Source organism: Babylonia areolata, chromosome 31, assembly GCF_041734735.1.
Source record: "Babylonia areolata isolate BAREFJ2019XMU chromosome 31, ASM4173473v1, whole genome shotgun sequence".
NCBI lineage: Eukaryota > Metazoa > Mollusca > Gastropoda > Neogastropoda > Buccinidae > Babylonia > Babylonia areolata.
In genome coordinates, this window is record NC_134906.1 from 3,974,452 (window position 1) to 3,997,511 (window position 23,060).

Consider the following 23,060-nt stretch of genomic DNA (forward strand, 5'->3'; position numbering starts at 1 on the left):
AATCTTTTTTTTTTATATATACAGGAGCAGATTCTTGACCTACGTATCAAAGGAATGAGCAGTGACTCTCCAGGATCACTTTCTCTAAAGGAGACCTTTCTGCTGAAAAATGTACGCAGATTTATCTTCTTCAGAATCCAGTGAGCTGCGAATTCAACGTATATATATATACAGTACCAACCTCCACGAGTTTCAGTTTCAGTTTCAGTTTCTCACGGTGGTGTCACTGCCTTTGGACAAAGCCTTATACCCTACACAACATCTGCTAGGCAGATGCATGACCAGATGCATAACCCAACGCACATGCCAGGCCTGAGTACATGCATATATTTGTATTGCATACCTATCAGACTGGGTTTCTTCTACAGAATTTTGCAAGAAGGCAACACTTATGTTGCAATGGGTTCTTTTCCAGTGCACAAAGTGTCTGCTGCACCTTGGTTTATCATCTCATCCAAACGACTATATACCCAGTTTAATTTTCCAGTTCAAACTGACAGAAAGGGCGAGACCAGGATTCAAACCCTGACCTGACAAGATACTGCACTGGCTGATAAGCGCCTCGACCATTCCGACTACTTCCACCTTCCAACTACATTCCTGAGTGTTTGCGTTACATACAGGACTGACTTCAACCACACATTCATGCAGCCATGCTCAATTTTCAGGGGAATACGCATTATATGGAGTCTTTCGTCTACTTGGGAAGCGTGGTTGACCGACAGGGAGGCACGGACCGAGACGTCACAGCCAGAATCAGCAAGGCAAGAACAGCTTTCATCATGCTCAAGAACATCTGGGCATCTGGAGCAATCAGTAGGAAAACCAAACTCCGCATCTTCAACTCCAATGTGAAGTCAATTCTGCTCTACAGATGCGAGACATGGCGGACAACACAGACGATGCAGCAGAAGATTCAGACATTCTTCAACACCTGTCTGAGGCGCATCTGCAAGATCCGATGGCAGGAGATCCGAAACGAAGATCTGTGGGAGCGAGCGGGACAGGAACCAGTGGCCAAGCAGATACTGCGGAGGAAGTGGGGCTGGATCGGACACACCCTCACGAAACCAGCGTCCAGAATCACACGCCAAGCCCTGATCTGGAACCCGCAGGGAAAGAGGAAGAGAGGCCGGCCTCACAACAGCTGGAGGCGAGATACCGAGGCAGAGCTGAAGCAGCAAGGGACCAACTGGACTGGAATGGCCAGAACAGACCAGAACAGAGTGCGATGGCGAGGGGTCGTCGATGGCCTATGCTCCACCAGGAGCGATGGGCAAAATGAATGAATGAATGACGACGCATTATGTGTCAAGTTTCTGTTTCCATAATGCACCAAATACACAGGATCAGTGATGAGAGTAACTGAACACATGTACGGGTCTGCCCCTACAGGAGGTCAAGATGCATGCAGTTGTGCACACATTCGCATTTCAAAGGCCGGACAACTCTCCACTGCACCCCCTGCCATGCACACTTGGTATGAAATCCGGCATGGCAACATGTCAGCAGCTGAATGCCCTGAAAGGGCCCGGTGGAAGGAAGGGAAGTAAGCACTCACCCACTTTGCCAGCGCTGTGGTCGCTGCCCTCCCCTCCCTCTCCGTGACTTCGGAAGGATCCCTCAGTACCGTCTGTACAACAGACAACACGCTCATGCGTTCGTTCATATCACTACACACATGGATGGACGCACACACACACACACTGCCTACCCCTCCCCCTCCATGATTTCAGAAGCTGCACAACACACAAAACGTTAACGTGTTCCTTTATCTAACTACACACACACACACACTCCTCCCATCCCTCTCCATGACTTTGGAAGGAACCTTCAGAACCATCTGCACGACACACATGGTCATGTGTTCCTTTAACTACTACATGTATACACACACATGCTGCCTTCCCCCCCTCCCTCTCCATGACTCGGATAGGAACCCTCAGAAATGTCTGCACAACAAGCAACACATTCATGTGTTCCTTTACATAAAGTTCTACAACAAACACCACCACACATACACACACACAGTGCTCTCCCCTCTCTATGACATCAAAAGCTTCCAAAAGGACCATATGCACAACACACAACACGCTGATCTGTCTCCTTGATTTACTACAGACATTCACACACACACACACACACACACAAACACACACTGCCCTCCAATCCTTCTCTCTGAAAATGTCAAGCTTCCTCAGTCACACTACAGAACAAACAGATGTACTCCTTTTATCTACTGATACAGCACACAACACAGATGAGACGATAAACCGAGGTCCCGTGTGCAGCACGCACTTAGCGCACGTAAAAGAACCCACAGCAACAAAAAGGGTTGTTCCTAGCAAAATTCTGTAGAAAAATCCACGTCAATAGGAAAAACAAATAAAACTGCACACAGGAAAATTACAAAAAAATGGGTGGCGCTTTAGTATAGCGACGCGCTCTCCCCGTGGAGAGCAGCCCAAATTTCACACAGAGAAATCTGTTGTGATAAAAAGAAATACAAAATACAAAAAAATACAAAAATACAAACACACAGTTTGCTCATACATTCCCTTCCTCTGCTCCCCCTTCTCACAAAAAAACCCAACAACCCACATTCACACTAACAGCACCCGTACACATTCCAATGCACTTACCTACAAAGAACTCTTTGTCCAACTTGTGAGTTTTTCGTTTGATACCTGGACAAAAAAAATTACAAAACACCAACTTCATTTTCTGAAGAAGAACTGTTCAGAAGTACTTGGCGGCAGTGTGTGTGTGTGTGTGTGTGTGTCTGTGTGTGTGTCTGTGTGTTGATCATGTGATGATGACAGCAGTCAGTCCTAAAGTAGCTTGGCAAGAGACACACTCATGACGCACCCTAATCCCCAATGGCGGGGAGTGACTGATTTTTAATACAAATACACATTAACACTCATAACAATAACAATAACTGACAGCAACTGGCTGTGTCTGATTGAAAAGTGTTGTTGCTGTGTCAGGCTGACGGCAACTGGCCGCAAGTAACTGGCTGGGCTTAGCACAAATGTAGCCTGAACCATTCTACGTGGCAACTGATGATAGCTGACAATGACATATACAACAGTGACAAGGACAAAGGGAAAAGGGGGTGGGTGGCATGACACAAGCGGTTAATAATTTGGTCATACAAAGCTCACAGTGCAAAACTAGGCAAGATCTAAAGAATGAACAAATCAACAAATGAATAAACAAAAATAAAGATGATGGTAGTAGTAGTTGTAGCAGTATCGTTATCATCATCATTATTATCTTCTTTTTTTTGGGGCGTTACCATTATTAACCCCTGCCCCCTCTCCCTTAACCCACCACCACCACCACCATCACCGTCATTACGGCCATGACCTTTCCCCTCTAACTGATTCACCACCGTAACACCTCGCCCTCTCTCCCTTCTCGTCATCATCACCACCCCAACATGCTCACCATGAATCTTGTCACGGAAGGTTTTGAAGAACCCAGAGCCCTTCTTGCTGGTACGCTCACCGTCCTCACCCTCCGTGAAGTCCTGTAAACATCCTTCAGTACCTGATGAGTTCTGTAAATCATCCTTCAATACCTGCTTCTGTAAAAACATCCCTCAAATAACTTCTGATTACTGTAAATATCTCTGAATCCCTGAGGACTTCTGTAAACATCCCCCAATACCTGCAGGGTTTTGCAAAACATCCCTCAATAACTCCTGAGTTAAGTAAAACATCCCTCAATAACTTCTGAGTTCTGTAAAACATCCCTCAATAACTCCTGAGTTCTGTAAAACACCCCTCAATAACTTCTGAGTTCTGTAAAACATCCCCAAACACCTGCAAAGTTTTGTAAAACATCCCTCAATAACTCCGGAGTTATGTAAAACATCCCTCAAGAACATCTGAGTTATGTAAACATCCCTGAGGACCTGGAGAGCTCCGTAAAACATTCCCCAATACCTGTTGTTGTTGTTTTTATATCATCCCTCAATAACTTCAAAGTTCTGTAAAACATTCCTCAATAATTTCGAGTTCTGTAAAACACTCCTTAACACCTGCTGAGTTCTGTAAAACATTGCTCTGTAAAACATCTTCAATACCTGCTGAGCACTGTAAACATCCTTCAGTTTAAATGCAGAATCTGAAAACATCCATGAATTGACTGCTGAGTCCAGAACACATACCTCCATCAACTTCTGAGTCATGTAAACAGACGGTGGGACACAATCAATACTTATGTAAAGGAAACCACAACAAGACTCCACCAAATTTAGACTTCCCTCAAACAAAAGACTGTAAACAAAAAAACATTCATTTCAATAATGGAAAAATATCAACAACAACAAAAACCCACAAAACAAAACAATACAAAATGCATATGAATGGATTTTTTTTTTTTTTTTTTTTTTTTTTTTTTTTTTTTTAAAGCTACAGGTTGTGTAAAAAGGAAATTTTCTTCCTAAAATTACGTTGAAGTAACATACTTACCATGACCCACTAGTGCAGACTCCAGCAGGGGTGTGACATTCCTGTCCTATGCAAACTACTATCCGCCAAAACAAGACTTTTCATTAAAGGAATCTAACAATTTAAAAAAAAACCCAACAAACTTTCTCCGTTTTTAATTTTCATAGAAACAGCAGAATTAAAAAAAACAACAAAAAACTGTTGGTTATTGCAAAACAAGACACTTTTGATAAGAGGCATCAAACAATTTTTATAAACCTTCTCCATTTGCAATTTCTGTAGACTCAGCAGTCACTTTCAATTCATCTTTCTAAATTAACATAAAAACACATACCTTTTCATCAGAACGTAAGGAGACATTATCGGCAGCCTCCCTCGCCAACACAGCATGCGCACCCCCCGCACCACCACCACCACCAATCTTTCGTTGTACCCCCCTCTCCTTCTCCTCCGTGGCGGGGCCAGCAGCGCTGAGGTTCATTCCCCCGTTGACCTTGACCTCCTTGAAGACGGAGTCATCCTCGCACAGCAGTTCTATGGCACTGTCTATGGAGCGCGACGGCATGCTAGCCAGGTTGTCACCGGCACCGGAAGACACCCCAAACGAGTCTTTCAGCGCCTCACTTCCCCCTGCACCACCACCGCTGCTGCGGTTGTTGTTGACGTTGGAGCTCAGCTGACCACTGCCGCCGCTACCACCGCCCTCCCCTTCCGAGGATGTGGAGAAGGGGTCGAACATGCTCAGCGCCACCGAGAGGCGGCTCTCATCGATGCGCGTGTTCTGCTGCTCAGTCAGATTGAGAGGTTCTGACTGCTCAAGCTCCACCAGGGACGCAGCCGATGCCGCGGACGCCGACACCGTCTCGGGGGCGGAGCCAGGACTCCTGACGGCCTCGGTGATCTCAATCAGGGGGTTCCCACTGTCCTGGGAGGCGCGATTCTCCTTGTCCTGGGCCAGGGGGTGGCTCAGGCCGCCCTCCTTCCTCTCCCCCTGGTGGCGATGCAGCGGGACAGGTGGCGGGCCTGGGGGCGTGTCCGCCAGTCCGCCAGAGCTGGTGGAGCTGGTGGAGGTGTTCAGCAGACCTGTTGACCCCCAAAACAGATACACGTGTAGCTTGGATGGGTGCGCAAAAAAGTGTTGCTACATAGTAGCAAAGTGTAGCATTTTACCCCAGATACAAGTGTAGCTTGGATGGGTGGGCAAAAGGTGTTCTTTCATTGTCGCAAAGTGTAGCATTTGACCCCCAAATAGATACAAGTGTAGCCTGGATGGGTGGGCAAAAGGTGTTGTTTCATTGTAGCAAACTGTAGCATTTTTTTAAACCGGGCATTTTTTTTTTTAACCACCAAACTGGCTGAAAGAATAAAGCCATTGTAGCAAAGTGTAGCATTTTTTTTAACCAGGCATTTTTTTTTAAACCACCAAATTGGCTGAAAGAATAAAGCCATGGATGTAAACTTTCAAATGGCTTTCTCATTGTCTGCATGTGTCTTGGTACCGCAGTGCCCAGTACAATCAAACAACCCGACATGCTTACACCAGAGGTCAGTTTTGCATATCATGCAGAAAACAAAGATGGCCTCTTCTTTGACGACACCAGACATGCGTATTTCTCGTGATATGAATTGATAAACTTTTGCTCCACCTTTCTTTTTTTTGTTGCAATTCGACTTCGGTGTTGAAGGCTGCATAATTTCACAATCTGATTCTTCATCTTAAGTTTTATGCTGTCATTTCTTATCCGGCATTTTGGATGGTTGAAGCGAGACACGTTCAGTTATCATGTGCGCTTGTGCTTAGGTACAAAATTGCTTCAAGCACTTATCACTAGAACAACTGTGGGCCGCAATGGAGAATAAAACCAAGAAACGCAATCCAGTGAGCTGAAAAATGTGCGCTATCTGTTGAAGATGTACTGGTGGATACTGATCTTGTTTTCCACATCTGTGTCTTCATGTGCTCTAATGTGTACAATGCACTAAAATATATGTTTCATGTGAGGAGCTTAGAGCCCATCTATGGTGAATTTGCACTTTGTAAGTACAATATATTATCATTAAGAGAGAAAAAACATGTGGATCTGCAGTTGGACCACATCAAGAGTGAACAGTGTAGCTGGCAACGAAGCATTCGCCGAGTTTTATGTATTGAAGTGTAGCAGCTTAGCAATAGCTTCAAAAGGATAATGCTATGCCTAAGTCATAGCATAAACAGGCATAGCAATAGCTTCAAAAGAGGAAAATGCTACACCTAAGTCATAGCATAAACAGGTCTGTGATTCAGGCCCGACCCCTGACCTTTGTCGGGCGTAGCGCCGCTGCCGCCACCACCGCCGCTGCTGTTGTTGCCGCTGAGCTGGCCATTGGTGCTGACCCACACGTTGATGCCCGGGTTCATCACGCGCTGGGAGGCTGGGGTGTGGTGGTGGTGGTGGGGGTGGTGCGGGTGGTGCCTCTCGGAGGAGGAGGTGGAGGAGCCGAGCGTCTGCTCCGACTGGTGGCGCTCCTTCCAGGCCTTGCGCACCACGTGGTGGGGGTCTGACTGTCGCCCCGAGTGGCCGCCTCCGCCCTGCCGGTGGATCTGGGGTGGGGGGTGGAGGGACGACTGGGAGGGGTGGAATGTCGGGGTGAGGTGAGGCGCACCGGCCGGCCGCTTGGGAGGGTCGCCTGCTTCGTCCCGCCCCGACTTGAGACTCTCCGGGGACGACTGGAAGACCTCCGCCAGCTCTGCCATGTCTTCCGAGGCCGCACTGGACGCTGCTCCGCCCACTGCGCCCATGGCCTCCAGACCGCCCTCGTCTGACAAGACACCATCATGACATGCATACAGTGTGGGTACTACCATTCTGTTGTCATGCACTGTGACATCATCATATAGTGTGGGTACTACCATTCTGTTGTCATGCACTGTGACATCATCATATAGTGTGGGTACTACCATTCTGTTGTCATGCACTGTGACATCATCATATAGTGTGGGTACTACCATTCTGTTGTCATGCACTGTGACATCATCATATAGTGTGGGTACTACCATTCTGTTGTCATGCACTGTGACATCATCATATAGTGTGGGTACGACCATTCTGTTGTCATGCACTGTGACATCATCATACAACGTGGGTACTACCATTCTGTTGTCATACATCATGACAAACACTATCGTACAGCCTGTTTGGCCACAAACATCATGACAGATGCAGTGACCTTTAAACTGTACAGTGACACCAACAAAACAAAAGTGGATCATTTTCATATTCTACCAACATACATCCACAAAGCATTCTACATTCAGCAGCATTCTACTACGCCTGGCTACAAAACCAGGCTTTGCTTCTTCAGTCCTTCACAGTCTGAACATCTCAGATGTACAGACCGACCACTAAATGGACAAAGACACTAACCCGATCAGACACATACCACTGTGGGATATTTTCAGCCCTCGGCTGGCTCTCAACTAGCACATGGGAGGGCAAGGGCCACACGGGTGAGTGTCATCCACTTCACGGATACATCTTGCTCAAATTTCCCCGACCAACACTGCAGGTGTCTGTGTCTCTGGGGCCTGGCTGCAGGAAGTGGTAGAGTGCAGTCACGTCAAGCAAGCTTAAACATTAACAGACCTCCACAGTTTCAGTTTCAGTTTCAGTAGCTCAAGGAGGCGTCACTGCGTTCGGACAAATCCATATACGCTACACCACATCTGCCAAGCAGATGCCTGACCAGCAGTGTAACCGAACGCGCTTAGTAAGGCCTTGAGAAAAAAAAAAAGGTGAATAAATAACAGACAAATACACTTAAAAAAAACAAAAACAAAAACAACCCACAACAGCAGCAGAATCATCCCCATCCACTATCACAAAAAATGCAGGAAAAATTGTCCTGAGGTCTGGGACATGCCATGCTCTCAAGTTGACTTCAGTTTCAATTTCCTCTCCATTTCAATGCTTGTGGTGAGTTCCTACTAGTCTTCATGTTCATCTTCTTGGGAACTGTCAGTGGAGGGATGTGATGGTCTCTATTCCAGAGGCAGTCACGCTGAGGCTAAGCAATTACTGTGGTCAGTAGGTCTCGGTAACTGGTGTCTGCTATAAGCTGTATCAGAACAGGCATCAATGAGTTTCAGTTTCAGTTTCAGTAGCTCAAGGAGGCGCCACTGCGTTCGGACAAATCCATACACGCTACACCACATCTGCCAAGCAGATGCCTGACCAGCAGCATAACCCAACGCGCTTAGTCAGATACAGGCAAATTTGGGCATTATCAAACAGGATAAAGCTGAACGCTTTTATAACAAAGTTCAGCAGAGATGTTAAATGCATATGTGGAGAATCTATTTCTAGAAAACACATATTCTTTGAATGTCAGAGTCTGAAATCGTTTTTACCAAACTTCTCGGAAAATTTTCTGAATGTATTTTTGACAATTTCAAGATGCTATCTGCTATTGCAGAAGGTTTGCTGCATAGTCCAATTGGGCATTTGTTATAGTTGTTACAGTTGTTTGATGTTAGCGTTTCCTTCTATATTGTGCCTATGTCTCCCGTCTTAATGCTTTTTTTTTTTCCAATGCTCTGTATCTTTCCCCACCACACACACACACACACACATGCGCACACACACATACACACACACCATTTCTCACCCTCTGCCCAATACCGTTCCCTCCACCAAGCCCCGCCCTCCACCCTCCCGCACCCCCCCCGCCCCTTTTTTTTTCTTCTTTTTTCGTCCAATATCACTTAAAGTGGAAGACGTTAAACTGAAGACTACTACTACTACTTAGTCAGGCCTTGAGAAAAAAAAAATAAATAAATAAAATAATAATAATAATAAATACATTAAAAAATAAAAAAAAGAACACCAAAGAAATGACCCTGCAACAGTGTCAGGGCTCCTCTGTCAACAACCACTTAGTGATCTCTGTGGACTTGCGAATGTTCAATCAGAACAGACAGACAAAGTAGTGGTGCAGGGTCTGTTCTTGTGTGTGGCCTCCAGGTGACCTAATACCAACAGTTCCCTGTGGACTGCCAGCACTGAGACAGCAGCAGACAAACCCAGGTGTGGCTGTGTAAGGGCAGACTTGGAATGAGCGGCTTGAGAGTGGTGCCACTAAAATGGCTCATATAATGAGACAGTGAAAATAAACAAACAAATAAATGAATGAATAAACAAACAAATAAATAAGTAAATACATGAATGAATAAACAAATGCAAAAATAAATAAGATCCTAGTGGACTGCTGGTGCCGAGACAGAACAAGTCTGGTGTGCATGGGGGGCTGTTGTTTGAGGGACGTGGTGGCGGTCTCCACTCTGGGAGGGACGCTCACTCAGTCTGGCTCCGCGACTAAGCCATTATTGTCGTTAGTAGGGGGCTTAGCAGGTGGTGTCCTAAGTACGTTAAATCAGAACAGGCGCCACTGAACACCATTGAAGTGACTCAGCAGCAGTGCAGGGTCTCCTCTGGTGTGTGGCCTCCTCGCGACCATCATTGATGGTTCCCTGAGTACTGCCGACGCTGGAACTGCGACGGATGAACCTGGGTGTGGCCATGTATGGGAGAATCTAAATGAACGGCGTGGGAGTAATGCCACTGAAACGGTGCAGATGATGGGGCAGCAAAAAAACAAAAACAAAAAAAAGTCTGGTGTGCATGAGAGTGTAAGGGTGATGTCATTCAGGACAGCATGGTAGAGGTGTGCATGAGAGTGTAAGGGTGATGTCATTCAGGACAGCATGGCAGAGGTGTGCATGAGAGTGTAAGGGTGATGTCATTCAGGACAGCATGGTAGAGGTGTGCATGAGAGTGTAAGGGTGATGTCATTCAGGACAGCATGGCAGAGGTGTGCATGAGAGTGTAAGGGTGATGTCATTCAGGACAGCATGGTAGAGGTGTGCATGAGAGTGTAAGGGTGATGTCATTCAGGACACCATGGTAGAGGTGTGCATGAGAGTGTAAGGGTGATGTCATTCAGGACAGCATGGTAGAGGTGTGCATGAGAGTGTAAGGGTGATGTCATTCAGGACAGCATGGTAGAGGTGTGCATGAGAGTGTAAGGGTGATGCCATTCAGGACACCATGGTAGAGGTGTGCATGAGAGTGTAAGGGCGATGTCATTCAGGACAGCATGGTAGAGGTGTGCATGAGAGTGTAAGGGCGATGTCATTCAGGACAGCATGGTAGAGGTGTGCATGAGAGTGTAAGGGTGATGTCATTCAGGACAGCATGGCAGAGGTGTGCATGAGAGTGTAAGGGTGATGTCATTCAGGACAGCATGGTAGAGAGGACAGAAAAAAAAATAAATCTGAAAATCTTGACCAAAATTTAAACACCATGCAGAAAAAAAAACAATGGACACAAACAAGCAAATGAATGAATGAAAGCAGAACTGGTCTAACGTTATCCACCTACCTCTCCCGACATCCTCATTTCCCACAGAGTTGTCTCCCTCATCACGATCCACAATGCTGCTGACTTCATCCTGACACAAAATCAACACATAAATCAAACCTGTTCCACTTTTAAATTATCATTTAACCAGTCTCACAAACAAGTAAATCCATACATAAATCACTGAATAACCAGTTTCACAAATATATTTAAAGCCACACATAAATTATTATCTAACTAGTTTCACAAACATATAAATCCATATATGAATCATCATATAACCAGTTTAACAAACAAAAATAAATCCTTACTAAATTATCATATAACCAGTTTCATAAACACAAATCAATCCACTAAAAAACCCAACTTATCACCTATTTCACAAATATACATAAACAAATCCATGAATTATCATATAATCCGTTTCACAAACATACATACGTCCATCACAGATTATTTTATAACCATGAGCGTACAGTCATTCCAAGAGATGATAAACTGAGGCCCTATGTGTAGCACACACTTGGTAAAAGGAAAAAGAACCCAATAATGGTTTAACTTCTCATTCCTCCAGTCATTTGTACCTGATCTTCCAGCTGTATAATGGTAAAACCAATGATCTTCCAAATGAACGATATCTTAATTCCATCACATCATGGCTCATCTCTGTTAATGGTATGTAACACACAGTTCCATCATTAAGTGAATGAACAATGGTGTAATCCAAGGGAGGAAGGTGGCATAATGGTTAAGATGCACACCTGCCAATACAGTGTTCACAAAGGGTCTGGGTTCAATTCCCACTCTTGCACTTTCTCCCAAGTTCAACTGGAAAATCAGACTGAGCGTCTAGTCACACAAAAGAGATGATAAACTGAGGTTCTGTGTGTAGCACACACTTGGTACACTGAAAAAGAATTCATGGCAACAAAAGGGTTGTCTTCTGGCAAAATTCTATTGAAGATATCCGCTCTGATAGGTACACTTATATACTCATATATGCATGCACCCAAGGTCTGACTCGCCTGTTGGGTCATGCTGCTGCTCAAACATCAGCCTAGTAAATGTGGTTTAGCACATATGGCTTTGTCTGAACACAGTGATGCCTCCTTGAGAAACTGAAACTGGAAACTGAAAAACTGGTACAACCCAAAATTCTATCAGCTAGTTATACCTGACTTGGAATAATGGTATAACCCACAATCCTATCATAAAGTGATTGAATTATGTAATAAACCACAAAACTCTATTCAAGTGAATGATTTATTGTATCACCTACTACTATCCCATCCAGTTGAGTAATGGTATCATCCGTAATTCTTTCATAAAGCAACTGAATAAAGGTATCATATAATCCACAATTCCAACAGCTAGCTGTAGCTGATCTTCCCGATGAATAATGGTACAGCCCACAATACCATCAGCAAGCTGTAGCTGATCTTCCCGATGAATAATGGTACAGCCCACAATTCCAACAGCTAGCTGTAGCTTATCTTCCCGATGAATAATGGTACAGCCCACAATACCATCAGCAAAACTGTAGCTGATCTTCCAGCTGAATTATGGAATCGCCCACAACCCCAGAAGATCTACTGCTAAATATGTACCTGATCTTCCAGTTCTCGCAGACGCTCAGAGTTTTTCTCATCAGTATCGCTCGCCAGCACATCAGTGCTCCAGGCATCGCTGGCTGTCTCGGACATCTCTGACACAGGCTGAAAACACACCCACACCATATTTCCATTTCTTCTGTGGTAATCTAGATGGGAAATGTTTTGAGCAGATACATGCGTGTCTGGAGCTGCTTGTTCAAGGTTGCAGTATTTGTTTAAGTCTGCTGTGTGTGTATGTGTGTGTGTGTGTGTGTGTGTGTGTATGTGTGTCTGTGTCTGTATACAAGTATGCAGTATTATGCATCATAATTGTGTCTCTTCCATGATAAGCTAAAGGGGATAGGTTTGAGTGGACACATGCTTGTCTTTATATGTTCAAGACTGTAGCGTTTGTGTAAGTATGCCGTGTGTCATGTGTGTATGCATTTGTGAGTGTATATGTGCGTGTACTAGGATCTTGTATTACACATCATGTTTCTGTCTCTTCTGTAAGCAAGTGGGGAAAGGTTTGAGTAGATACATGCTTGTCTTTGTATCTTCAAGGCTGCAGTATTTGTGTAAGTCTGGTGTGTGTGTGTGTGTGTGTGTGTGTGTGTGAGCAACCAGCTGAAAACAAGTGCATATGAAGATATCTGAATGCATGTTGTTTTCTTTCAGTTCCATACATAATCTGACAATAAACGGCTATAGTATCTACATCCTGTGTACACTGTCAACATCATGGAATGCATACTTATCTGTGAATACGTTTATTTGTATGTGCAGGGGAGTAAGTGTGAACAAGCGAGTTGCACGAGTTGTGATCTCTGCTTGAAGTTTGTGTACACTGATTTATCTATCATTTCGTCAGCAGTATCATCATTATTATCCTATCCTTCTTCTGTCTCTCCCTCAACTCTGTGAAGAGTCACTACGGCGCCACACAGAACTGTTCACCAGATTCCTCCAGGTCTGTCGGCTGTGTGTCAAAGCCTGGGTCCCCGCAAATGGTTTTCCTGTCCATTCTGCAGTGTTGTCTGTCAGTCTTTCAATCTAATCATTAATATTATCAATAGTATCACTATTTTTATCATCATAATAATTATTATTGTTGTTGTTGTCATCGTCCTCCTTCTCCTCCTCATTATGATTACATAATCATCATCATTATTATCATTATCGCTGTTGTTTTAATCGCCGTCATCCTCCTCCTCCACCTCATCATCATTGTGATCACATTTATCATCTTTATTATCATTATCATCATCATCATGATTATCATTATCATCATCATCATCATGATTATCATTGTCATCATTACTTTTTTAATAATTAATGTTATCATTTTCATAACCATCATCATCATCACTATTATCATCATCATCATCATAACCACTACCTCCTGGTCGCGGGGCCCCAGCATGAAGGGTCGAATGAAGTTCTCCTCGGCCACCTCCTCTAGGCGATCCAGCTGATTCTGGTCCGGAGGCTCCGAGTCGCTGGCCAGCACATCCGTGCTCCACGTGTCACTCACGGTGGACTTGATCTCGTCTCCTGCAGCAACAACACCACCACAGCGGTATTTCTCTCTTTCACTTTTCATTTCATTTGCTTATTTGTATTTGTATTTGTATTTCTTTTTATCACAACAGATTTCTCTGTGTGAAATTCGGGCTGCTCTCCCCAGGGAGAATGCGTCGCTACACTACAGCGCCACCCTTTTTTTTTTTTTTGTATTTTTTCCTGCGTGCAGTTTTATTTGTTTTTCCTATCGATGTGGATTTTTCTACAGAATTTTGCCAGGAACAACCCTCTTGTTGCCATGGGTTCTTTTACGTGTACTAAGTGCATGCTGCACATGGGACCTCGGTTTATCGTCTCATCCGAATGACTAGCGTCCAGACCACCACTCAAGGTCTAGTGGAGGGGGAGAAACCGTGATTCGAACCAGCACACTCAGATTCTCTCGCTTCCTAGGCGGAAGCGTTACCTCTAGGCCATCATTTTATTTATCATTATTGTCATTGTTATTTGGCTTTTTTTTTTTTTGGGGGGGGGGCTACATTTCATTTTATTTCTTTCATCTGTTTGTTACTGATTTCTATCTTATTTCATTTCTAGTTTTGTTTATTTATTTATTCTTTCTTCTTTTTTTTCTAACTTTATTTATTCATTAATTTGAAGACTTCTCCTTTTTTTCTTCTCAAGGCCTGACTTGGTTTCACTGATGGTCCAGCACAGATCTGCTCAGCAGATTTGGTGTAGCATATATATATATATATATATATAATATGGAACACAGGCCAGAAGTAGAGGGCCCAGAGTGTCCGCGAATCGACTGCGATCGCGCCTTAATTTTAGCCCGATCTCCCAATCAAACTATATAATTATGTGACCTGGTTGAAGACATAATTTGACAAAAAACAAGAACGCCATAGAATCGACAAACAGACAGAAAATACGGAAAAAAAACTTAGCCGTATGAAGAGCACAGGAACAGGAGTCATAATGGCTGCCGGAAAAAGAGGGCGCTAGTCAGGGGGGCAAAGGGAAGGCTACCTACTTCCGGGAGGTTATCGGCCGTAGCTACTTTCGTTTTCTCCACATAGGCGGATAGTAGTTTGCACAGGACAGGAATGTCAGACCCCTGCCGGAGTCTGCACTAGTGGGTCACGGTTAAGTATGTGTAATTAAATATGGATTTCTCTGAATGTTGTGATGCCTCCATGAGTAACTGAAACTGAACTGAACTGAACTGAACTGAACTGAACTGAACTTTCAGTTTCTCTTGGAGGCATCTCTGCATTAAAACACATCCACATGTGCTACGCCACATCTGCTAGGCAGACGCCTGACCAACAGCTTAACGGTAACCTAACACATTTGGTCATACCTCGAGTGTATGCTTATATATTTGTGTACCTATCAGAGTGAATTTCTTTCTACACAATTCTGCCAAAGGGCAACACTCATGCTGCCATGGGTTGGTTGTTTTTTTTTCAGGGTGCCAAGTGCACGCTACACATGGGACCTCAGTGTATCATCTCATCAGAGTGACTACCGCCTGATTTCCAGTTGAACTTGGGCAAAAGCAATTATTCTTTCTAATCCACAATGTAAAGTCCAACTATCCAAAGCAATAATTCCCCCTCTAACCTACAATGTAAAGCCCAACTATCCAAAGCAACAGTCCCTTCTAACTCACAATGTAAAGTCCAACTATCCAAAGCAATAATCCCTTCTAACTCACAATGTAAAGTCCAACTATCCAAAGCAACAGTCCCTTCTAACTCACAATGTAAAGTCCAACTATCCAAAGCAACAGTCCCTTCTAACTCACAATGTAAAGGCCAACTATCCAAAGCAACAGTCCCTTCTAACTCTCAATGTAAAGTCCAACTATCCAAAGCAATAATCCCTTCTAACTCACAATGTAAAGTCCAACTATCCAAAGCAATAATCCCTTCTAACTCACAATGTAAAGTCCAACTATCCAAAGCAATAATCCCTTCTAACTCTCAATGTAAAGCCCAACTATCCAAAGCAATACTTCCTTCTAACCTACAATGTAAAGACCAACCAACCAAAGCAATAATTCCCTCTGACCCACAATGTAAAGTCCAACTGTCCAAAGCAATAATTCCCTCTAACCTACAATGTAAAGTCCAACTATCCAAAGCAATAGTTCCTTCTGTTGTAGATGAGGGGGTGAGTGTGTTTCTCTCTTCTCCAAAGGAATGGAAGACACAGAAGACAAATGCATCACACTGTGTTTAAATTGTATATTTCTTACCAAGGGTAGGGGAAGGAAAGAGAAAGGAAAGGTAGGGAAAGGGAAACTCAAGGTAGGGGAGGGTTTGACAGGTAATGCTGAACACAAATACCTGCATCAAGTAAAAACTCCAATTTGTAATCACGATTTAACAAGTGAAGCTGCTGACAATGTACCCACACCTCTGCTAGTACGATAACCCAGCACAATCACCCAAGACAAGAACAACTTGAAGCCACAACTCACAATGGTACGTCCAACTATCCAAGGCAAAAATCCCTCCTACCCACAACAAAACGTACCAGTACAATCACCAAAGGTATTCACTTCCACCCACAACAAAATGTACCAGTACAATCACCAAAGGTATTCCCTTCTACCCACAACAAAATGTACCAGTACAATCATCCAAGGCATTCCCTTCCACCCACAACAAAATGTACCAGTACAATCACACAAGGTATTTCCTTCCACCCACAAGAAAACATACCAGTACAATCACACAAGGTATTCCCTTCCACCCACAAGAAAACGTAACAGTACAATCGCACAAGGTATTCCCTCCTACCCACAACAAAATGTACCAGTACAATCACACAAGGTAATCCCTCCTACCCACAAGAAAACATACCAGTACAATCACACAAGGTATTCCCTTCCACCCACAAGAAAACGTAACAGAACAATCGCACAAGGTATTCCCTCCTACCCACAACAAAATGTACCAGTACAATCACCCAAGGTATTCCCTTCTACCCACAACAAAACGTACCAGTACAATCACCAAAGGTATTCCCTTCTACCCACAACAAAATGACCAATACAATCACCCTCGGCAACAACAACCTGAAGCCAAAACTCACAATGTTAAGTCCAACTACCCAAAGCAACAATTACCTCCTACCCACCACAAAATGTACCAGCACAACCACCCAAGGCAACAACAACAACAACAACAACAATCTGAAGCCCCACAACTCACGTTCCAGGTCAAACTTCCCAAAGCGATCGGTGACGTCCACACGGTTCTGTTTCTGCACGGTCTCCGGAACAGGGACAGGCAACTCCGCAGCTCCCCGTGGGTTCTCCTCCACACTGCCGGCCTGGGAGAGGGGCGTGTCCCGGCCGCTGATGCTGGGGGAGCCACGCCCACTGACATTGGCCGACATCATGTCCGAGAAGTTGTCCAGTTCGTTCTCGTCCACAGAGTGGCTGGACGCTGCTTCCGACACCGCCTCCTGGCAGTCACTGGTGTTACCTGGGAAACGGAGGGGGGTAACACGTGGATATGCTGAGTAATCACATGGCCTGTTAATACTTGTGCTGATTTCTTCATCAGGGCCTGTTAATACTTCTGTTGACTGAAATTTAACTTTTAACAGAGAACCCAAAAAACAGGGGGTGGGTTAGTTGTTTGTTGTGTGTCAAATACCCATGGTGCTCCTGCAAGTGTGACAGACTTCATCACGTCCTCATGAAAAGAGAGAGAGAGAGATGGACAGTGGGGGAAGAGTGGAAAAGGGGAGGGTGGTGGAAAGAGGAAGACCAGAGAGAAAGAGAGTAGGGATGGTCATCATAATGTCCCAGTTACCTATGGACTCCTGATCGTGTGACAGAGAGAATCGTGTCCTCTTCTCCTGAATTTCAGCGGCGGGGACAGGAATGCTGTCTGACAAGGTGGAGGGATACTTCACTTTGCGTCGCCGGTTCTCATACTCCCAAGCCAGGACCTGCAGAATAACACACAGTAAGTGATCTTTACAGTGAACAGACCATCTGGACTGTAGAGACAACAGATATGATGATCATTTGGATACTTATATAGTGCCTATCCAGCGTCGCCGGTACTCATACTCCCAAGCCAGGACCTGCAGAATAACACACAGTAAGTGATCTTTACAGCGAACAGACCATCTGGACTGTAGAGACAACAGATATGATGATCATTTGGATACTTATATAGTGCCTATCCTTGGTTGGAGACCAAGCTCTTAGCACTTTACAAACACACAGTCATCTGCACAACAGGCTGCCTACCTGGGCAGAGCCAACTGACAGCTGCCACTGGGCACTTATCATTCGTTTCCTGTGTCATTCAATTAGGTTTCAGTCACACACACATATACTCATACAGACATGTAACATTTTACATGTATGACCATTTTGATTATTAACCCCACTATGTACGCAGCCATGCTCCATTTTTATTTGGGGGGGGGGGGGCCGCGTGTCAGGTATATTCTTGTTTCCATAACCCACAGATCTTTAGCACTGACAGATCATCCAGAAACAGTACAGACAAAAACTGATAATTCAGACAGTACCAAACCAACCTGACAACAACAAAAAGAAATATTACTAAATGGCACTGATAGCGAAACACTGTTTTGTACAGTCACATATGTTCCAATTTTTTTTCAAAAACACACACACACACACACACACACACACACTTAAAAAGATGACAAGAAAGTCTTTACACAGTTTCAGTTTCTCAAGGAGGCGTCACTGTGTTCCGACAAATCCATAAATGCTACACCACATCTGCTGGGCAGACGCCCTGACAGCAGCAAAACCCAACACAATTCTTCTTCAGTATTTTGCCAGAGGACAACACCTTTGTTGCCATGGGTTCTTTTTCAGTTCGCCAAGAGACAGATACAGATAAAAATAGATACAGATATAAATACATATAGATATATAAACAATGATCAGAGAGCCTGTTATTGTCCACACGGGACCTCAGTTTACTGTCTCGTCAGAATGACAGGAAATTTTCTATCTAAAATTACGTGACATTCCCCCTGCCAGAGTCTGCACTAGTTGGGTCACGGTTAAGTATGTGTAATTAAATAGAAGCTTAGACAGTACCCACACGTCTCCCTTCACCAGCGCTGCCTGCCTGATGGTCACACACACAAACCGTCAAGACTCCCCCCCTCTGTTCCCCCCAAAAGCCAAACAACACTGTGTACAGTGGAGTCGTTCACCTTCTTCTCCGGTATCATGCCTGGACAGTCAGCAGGGGGCACCACTGTGATGACCAGCACGTCTTCGGGTGTGGATGACGTTTCCCTGTCGCCCCCTGCCTCCTCCCCCATCTGGGTCAGGCTGGTCGCCGACGGTTTCTTCTTCATGGCTGTTGACACACACACAATTTCAGGCTTTATCTCTCTCTCTCTCTCTCTATCCATTCTCTCCACTCAACAAGCGCTGTGCGGTCCCCTAAAATGTCAGTGAAGATCAGTGACGATCAATGGATATCATGAGGAGGAGGAGGGGAAGCCCGTGTGATAGTGACCGTGTCTGACACAAAATATCATCTAAGCCAATGATGCTTGAAACTGCTGTGTGTAGTTTTAGTTTCAGTTTCAGTTTCTCGAGGAGGGGTCACAGCGTTGGACAAATAAATATACACGACACCACATCTGCTAGGCGTGTGCCTGACCAGCAAACATAACCCAACGCACTTGTCAGGCCTTGAATACATGCATAAATGTCTTTTGTGTACCTATCAAGAGTAGATTTCCTCTGCAGAATTTTGCCAAAGGACAACAATTATGTTGCCATGGGTTCTTTTCCAATGTTGTCATGGGTTATTTTTCAATCCATGGGTTATTTTTCAATCCATGGTTTATTTTTCAATGTGGCAAGTGGAAGCTGCACACAGGAACTCAGTTTATCATCTCATCTGAATGACCAGACACTCAGTGTCAAACCCACTATCTGCAGATTTTTCTCCATGTGCATGTCTGTGTATGTGTGCGTGTGTGTGTATGTCTGTGCACGTGCAGTGTAACCACAGCGTACTCAACTACAGGCCTACTCAGCGTGCGACTGGGGGCTTGGACTGGGGGCTGAACAGCCAGCGCAGTCAGCCGTGCGCTCGCGAGCGCTGGGAAATGATTCAATTTACCGCAAAACAAAGGAAAATGTAACGCAACGCGTCAGTCCGCATAAAACCACTTGATTATCATTTTTTTCACTATTATACCCTTAATAGTATTAATAAAAATTATCTTTCATTAATTAAATTACTTATATTAGTTGTATTTGACGAGTTAGCTCCATGTTTTGTTCGGTGTGTTGTGGTGAACCGTCTTTCCAAACAACTTCCTTTCATTTGAATGGCTCATGTTTACATCGTGTTTGATTGTGAAAATGGGCAAGAAATGTTGTGTATTCGGCTGCAAAACGAACTACGATCTTGCAAAAGGTTGTGACGAGAAGGAGAAAGTTTCTGTTTATCGATTTCCATCGAATGAAAGCGACAAAGACTCGTGGATTAAAAGAATTCCAAACGACAAGTTCGTACTGACGAAGAATACTGTGATCTGTGCACTTCACTGGCCCCCCGGCTTCGAAACTGTCTCAAAGAATGGAAAGTTGCGACCGAAATTTCCACCCTCTGTGTGGCCTAACGTTCCATCAAGTCAAGTGCCTACCCCACCACCCCCTTCTCGCTCAACAACACGTTCCTCAAGTTCCGTGAGGAACAGGGTAGAGGATCAGCAAGAGGCATTCAACTTGAAAGACAGTGTGACTTTCGAAGAATTGAAACAGAAGTTGTTGTCCGGCGAGCCGGATTTGCCTGCACCTGTGATTTCATACATGGACGAGACTGTGCTTCATATTCAAGCCAGGAAATTTGTGAATGGGATTCCTCTATTTGTAACAAGGTGAGAGAGTCTTCAGTTTTCAAGCCCCCAAATTTGAATTCACTCCCCACTGATAAAAAAAAACAAAAAAAAACCCAACAATAATAACTCACATAGATTAAATCCACTCTAAAAACTCACCTTTTTACCAAAGTATTCATGTAGCCTTCGGATAGTTGTCACATATTGCATGTGTGTGTGTGTCAGTGTGTGTGTGTGTGTGTGTGTGTGTGTGTGTGTGTGTGTGTGTGTGTGTGTGTGTGTGAATGTATGTGGTGTGTGCAAGGAGCTTAGGTGCATGTGTATTTGTGTGTGTGTGTGAATGTATGTGGTGTGTTTGTGTGTGTGTGAATGTATGTGGTGTGTGTGTGTATGTCACTCTGTGTGTGTGTGTGTGTGTGAATGTATGTGTGTGTGTGTGTGAATGTATGGTGTGTGTGTGTGTGTGTGTGTGTGTGTGTGTGTGTGTGTGTGTGTGTGTGTGAATGTGAGCGCCGTGAGTCCTCACTGAGGAGAACAGCGCCTTACAAGAAGAAATATTTATTAATATTATATATATTTATTTATTTTTAACCAGAATTGCACAAGACCAGAGCTTTGAGACTTTCCACTTGGGTGTGAAGTGTACTGTTACAACCCTGTCTAAGAACAGAATCACCGCACTGAAGACTTGGTCAGCACTAGAGGAAAGTATCAGATTTTTGAACTGTCTAGAAATGGACCACAAGAAAGTGATCATCCAACAGCAGATGCAGGCCATGGGATCACAGCAAGTTGGGAAGCCAATGTACACACCTGCTGTCATCATCCGAGCATTCACCTATTTTGCCACATCACGGTGTTTGTACGAGACCCTGCGCCATGATCTGCAACTCCCATCTGTGCAGACATTGACTCCGATAACTTCCAAAGTGGCAAGATTAGATGAGACAACATTCTCCAGTGCAGTATTCGCCAATCTACAAGACAGACAGAAAATGTGTGTTCTTTTGCAGGATGAGGTGTATGTAAAGAAGTCCATGCTATACCATGGTGGGCGAGTGTTTGGCCGCAGTGTGGACAACCCTCAGTGTCTTGCAAAGACTGTGCTGGGCATGATGGTTTCGTGTATGTTTGGCGGCCCAAAGTTCTTGTCAAAGATCTTGCCAGTATCAAAATTGAACTCGCAGTTTCTGCACGACCAGGTTCAGCTGTGTCTGGAGGCCATCAACTGTGCTGGTGGAAATGTAAAGGCAGTCATCTGTGACGGGAATAGGAACAATCAAGCCCTGTTCAAGATGCTTGCTGGTGACCCCCACAGGCCTTGGGAAACTGCAGGAGGTGTCTTTTTGCTGTATGATTACGTCCATCTGCTGAAGAATCTCCGTAATAACTGGCTCACTGAGGCTACAGGAGAGCTGACTTTTGAAGACAATGGTGTGCAGAGGACAGCAAAGTGGAGACACCTTGTCAACCTTTACAAGCTCGAGTGTGACTCGTTGGTGAAGATGTCAGACTTGGACGAAGTGGCTGTCTCACCAAAACCCATCGAGAGGCAGAAGGTGTCTACCTGTCTGAAGGTTTTCAGCGAAAAGACCCACCAAGCCCTGCTGAACCACCCTAGACTGGAACAGACTGATGAGGTGAAGGACACTGCGGCCTTCATACTTAAGGTGCTGACGTGGTGGAAAATTGTCAACGTTAAGTCCGAGTTCATGGATGATCGGCGGAGAGATCCACTGCAGGCTGCCATCAGCAACCCTAACGATGAGAGACTTAATACTGTGCTTCAATTTGGAGAGATGGCCCTAGAGATGTCTGGCAAGCAGGGGAAGCGACAGAAACAGCTGACACGGGACACCGCGAGAGCAGTGCATCACACTTGCAATGGACTAGTCAGCCTGTGTAGACAACTCCTTCTCTCTCCTGCCCACGACTACATTCTATTTGGACAGTTCTCCACTGATCCCTTGGAGAAAGAATTTAGCAAGCTGCGCCAGGGGTCAGGGGGGACATACTTTATCAACGTCCAGCAAATCATAGAGAAGACCAACATCAACAGGTCCAGGCTCCTTCTCTCCCTTGAAGCGGAGGCAGCCCTTGAGGTGGAGGAGCCAGGGCACTCTTGCCCTGACTGTGTGTTCAATCTTGAACAAGATGAGAAGGCATGCCAGGCGGTAGATGACATTGAGACGCTAGAGGAC

General features: G+C 44.7%; 1 protein-coding gene across 1 annotated transcript in view; it reads right to left on the bottom strand.

Moving 5' to 3' along the window:
- Positions 1 to 23,060, bottom strand: part of LOC143276259 (GTPase-activating protein and VPS9 domain-containing protein 1-like) — a 46,943-nt gene that overhangs the window by 12,854 nt on the left and 11,029 nt on the right. The window contains exons 9-19 of the mRNA XM_076580745.1: positions 19,210 to 19,358; positions 17,811 to 17,949; positions 17,202 to 17,477; positions 13,847 to 14,001; positions 12,463 to 12,570; positions 10,877 to 10,946; positions 6,759 to 7,259; positions 4,795 to 5,543; positions 3,454 to 3,535; positions 2,643 to 2,687; positions 1,562 to 1,633 (exon numbers count right to left, since the gene is read on the bottom strand). Of these exons, the coding sequence (XP_076436860.1) occupies positions 1,562 to 1,633; positions 2,643 to 2,687; positions 3,454 to 3,535; positions 4,795 to 5,543; positions 6,759 to 7,259; positions 10,877 to 10,946; positions 12,463 to 12,570; positions 13,847 to 14,001; positions 17,202 to 17,477; positions 17,811 to 17,949; positions 19,210 to 19,358 (2,346 nt within the window). The remainder of the gene's footprint in view (positions 1 to 1,561; positions 1,634 to 2,642; positions 2,688 to 3,453; positions 3,536 to 4,794; positions 5,544 to 6,758; positions 7,260 to 10,876; positions 10,947 to 12,462; positions 12,571 to 13,846; positions 14,002 to 17,201; positions 17,478 to 17,810; positions 17,950 to 19,209; positions 19,359 to 23,060) is intronic.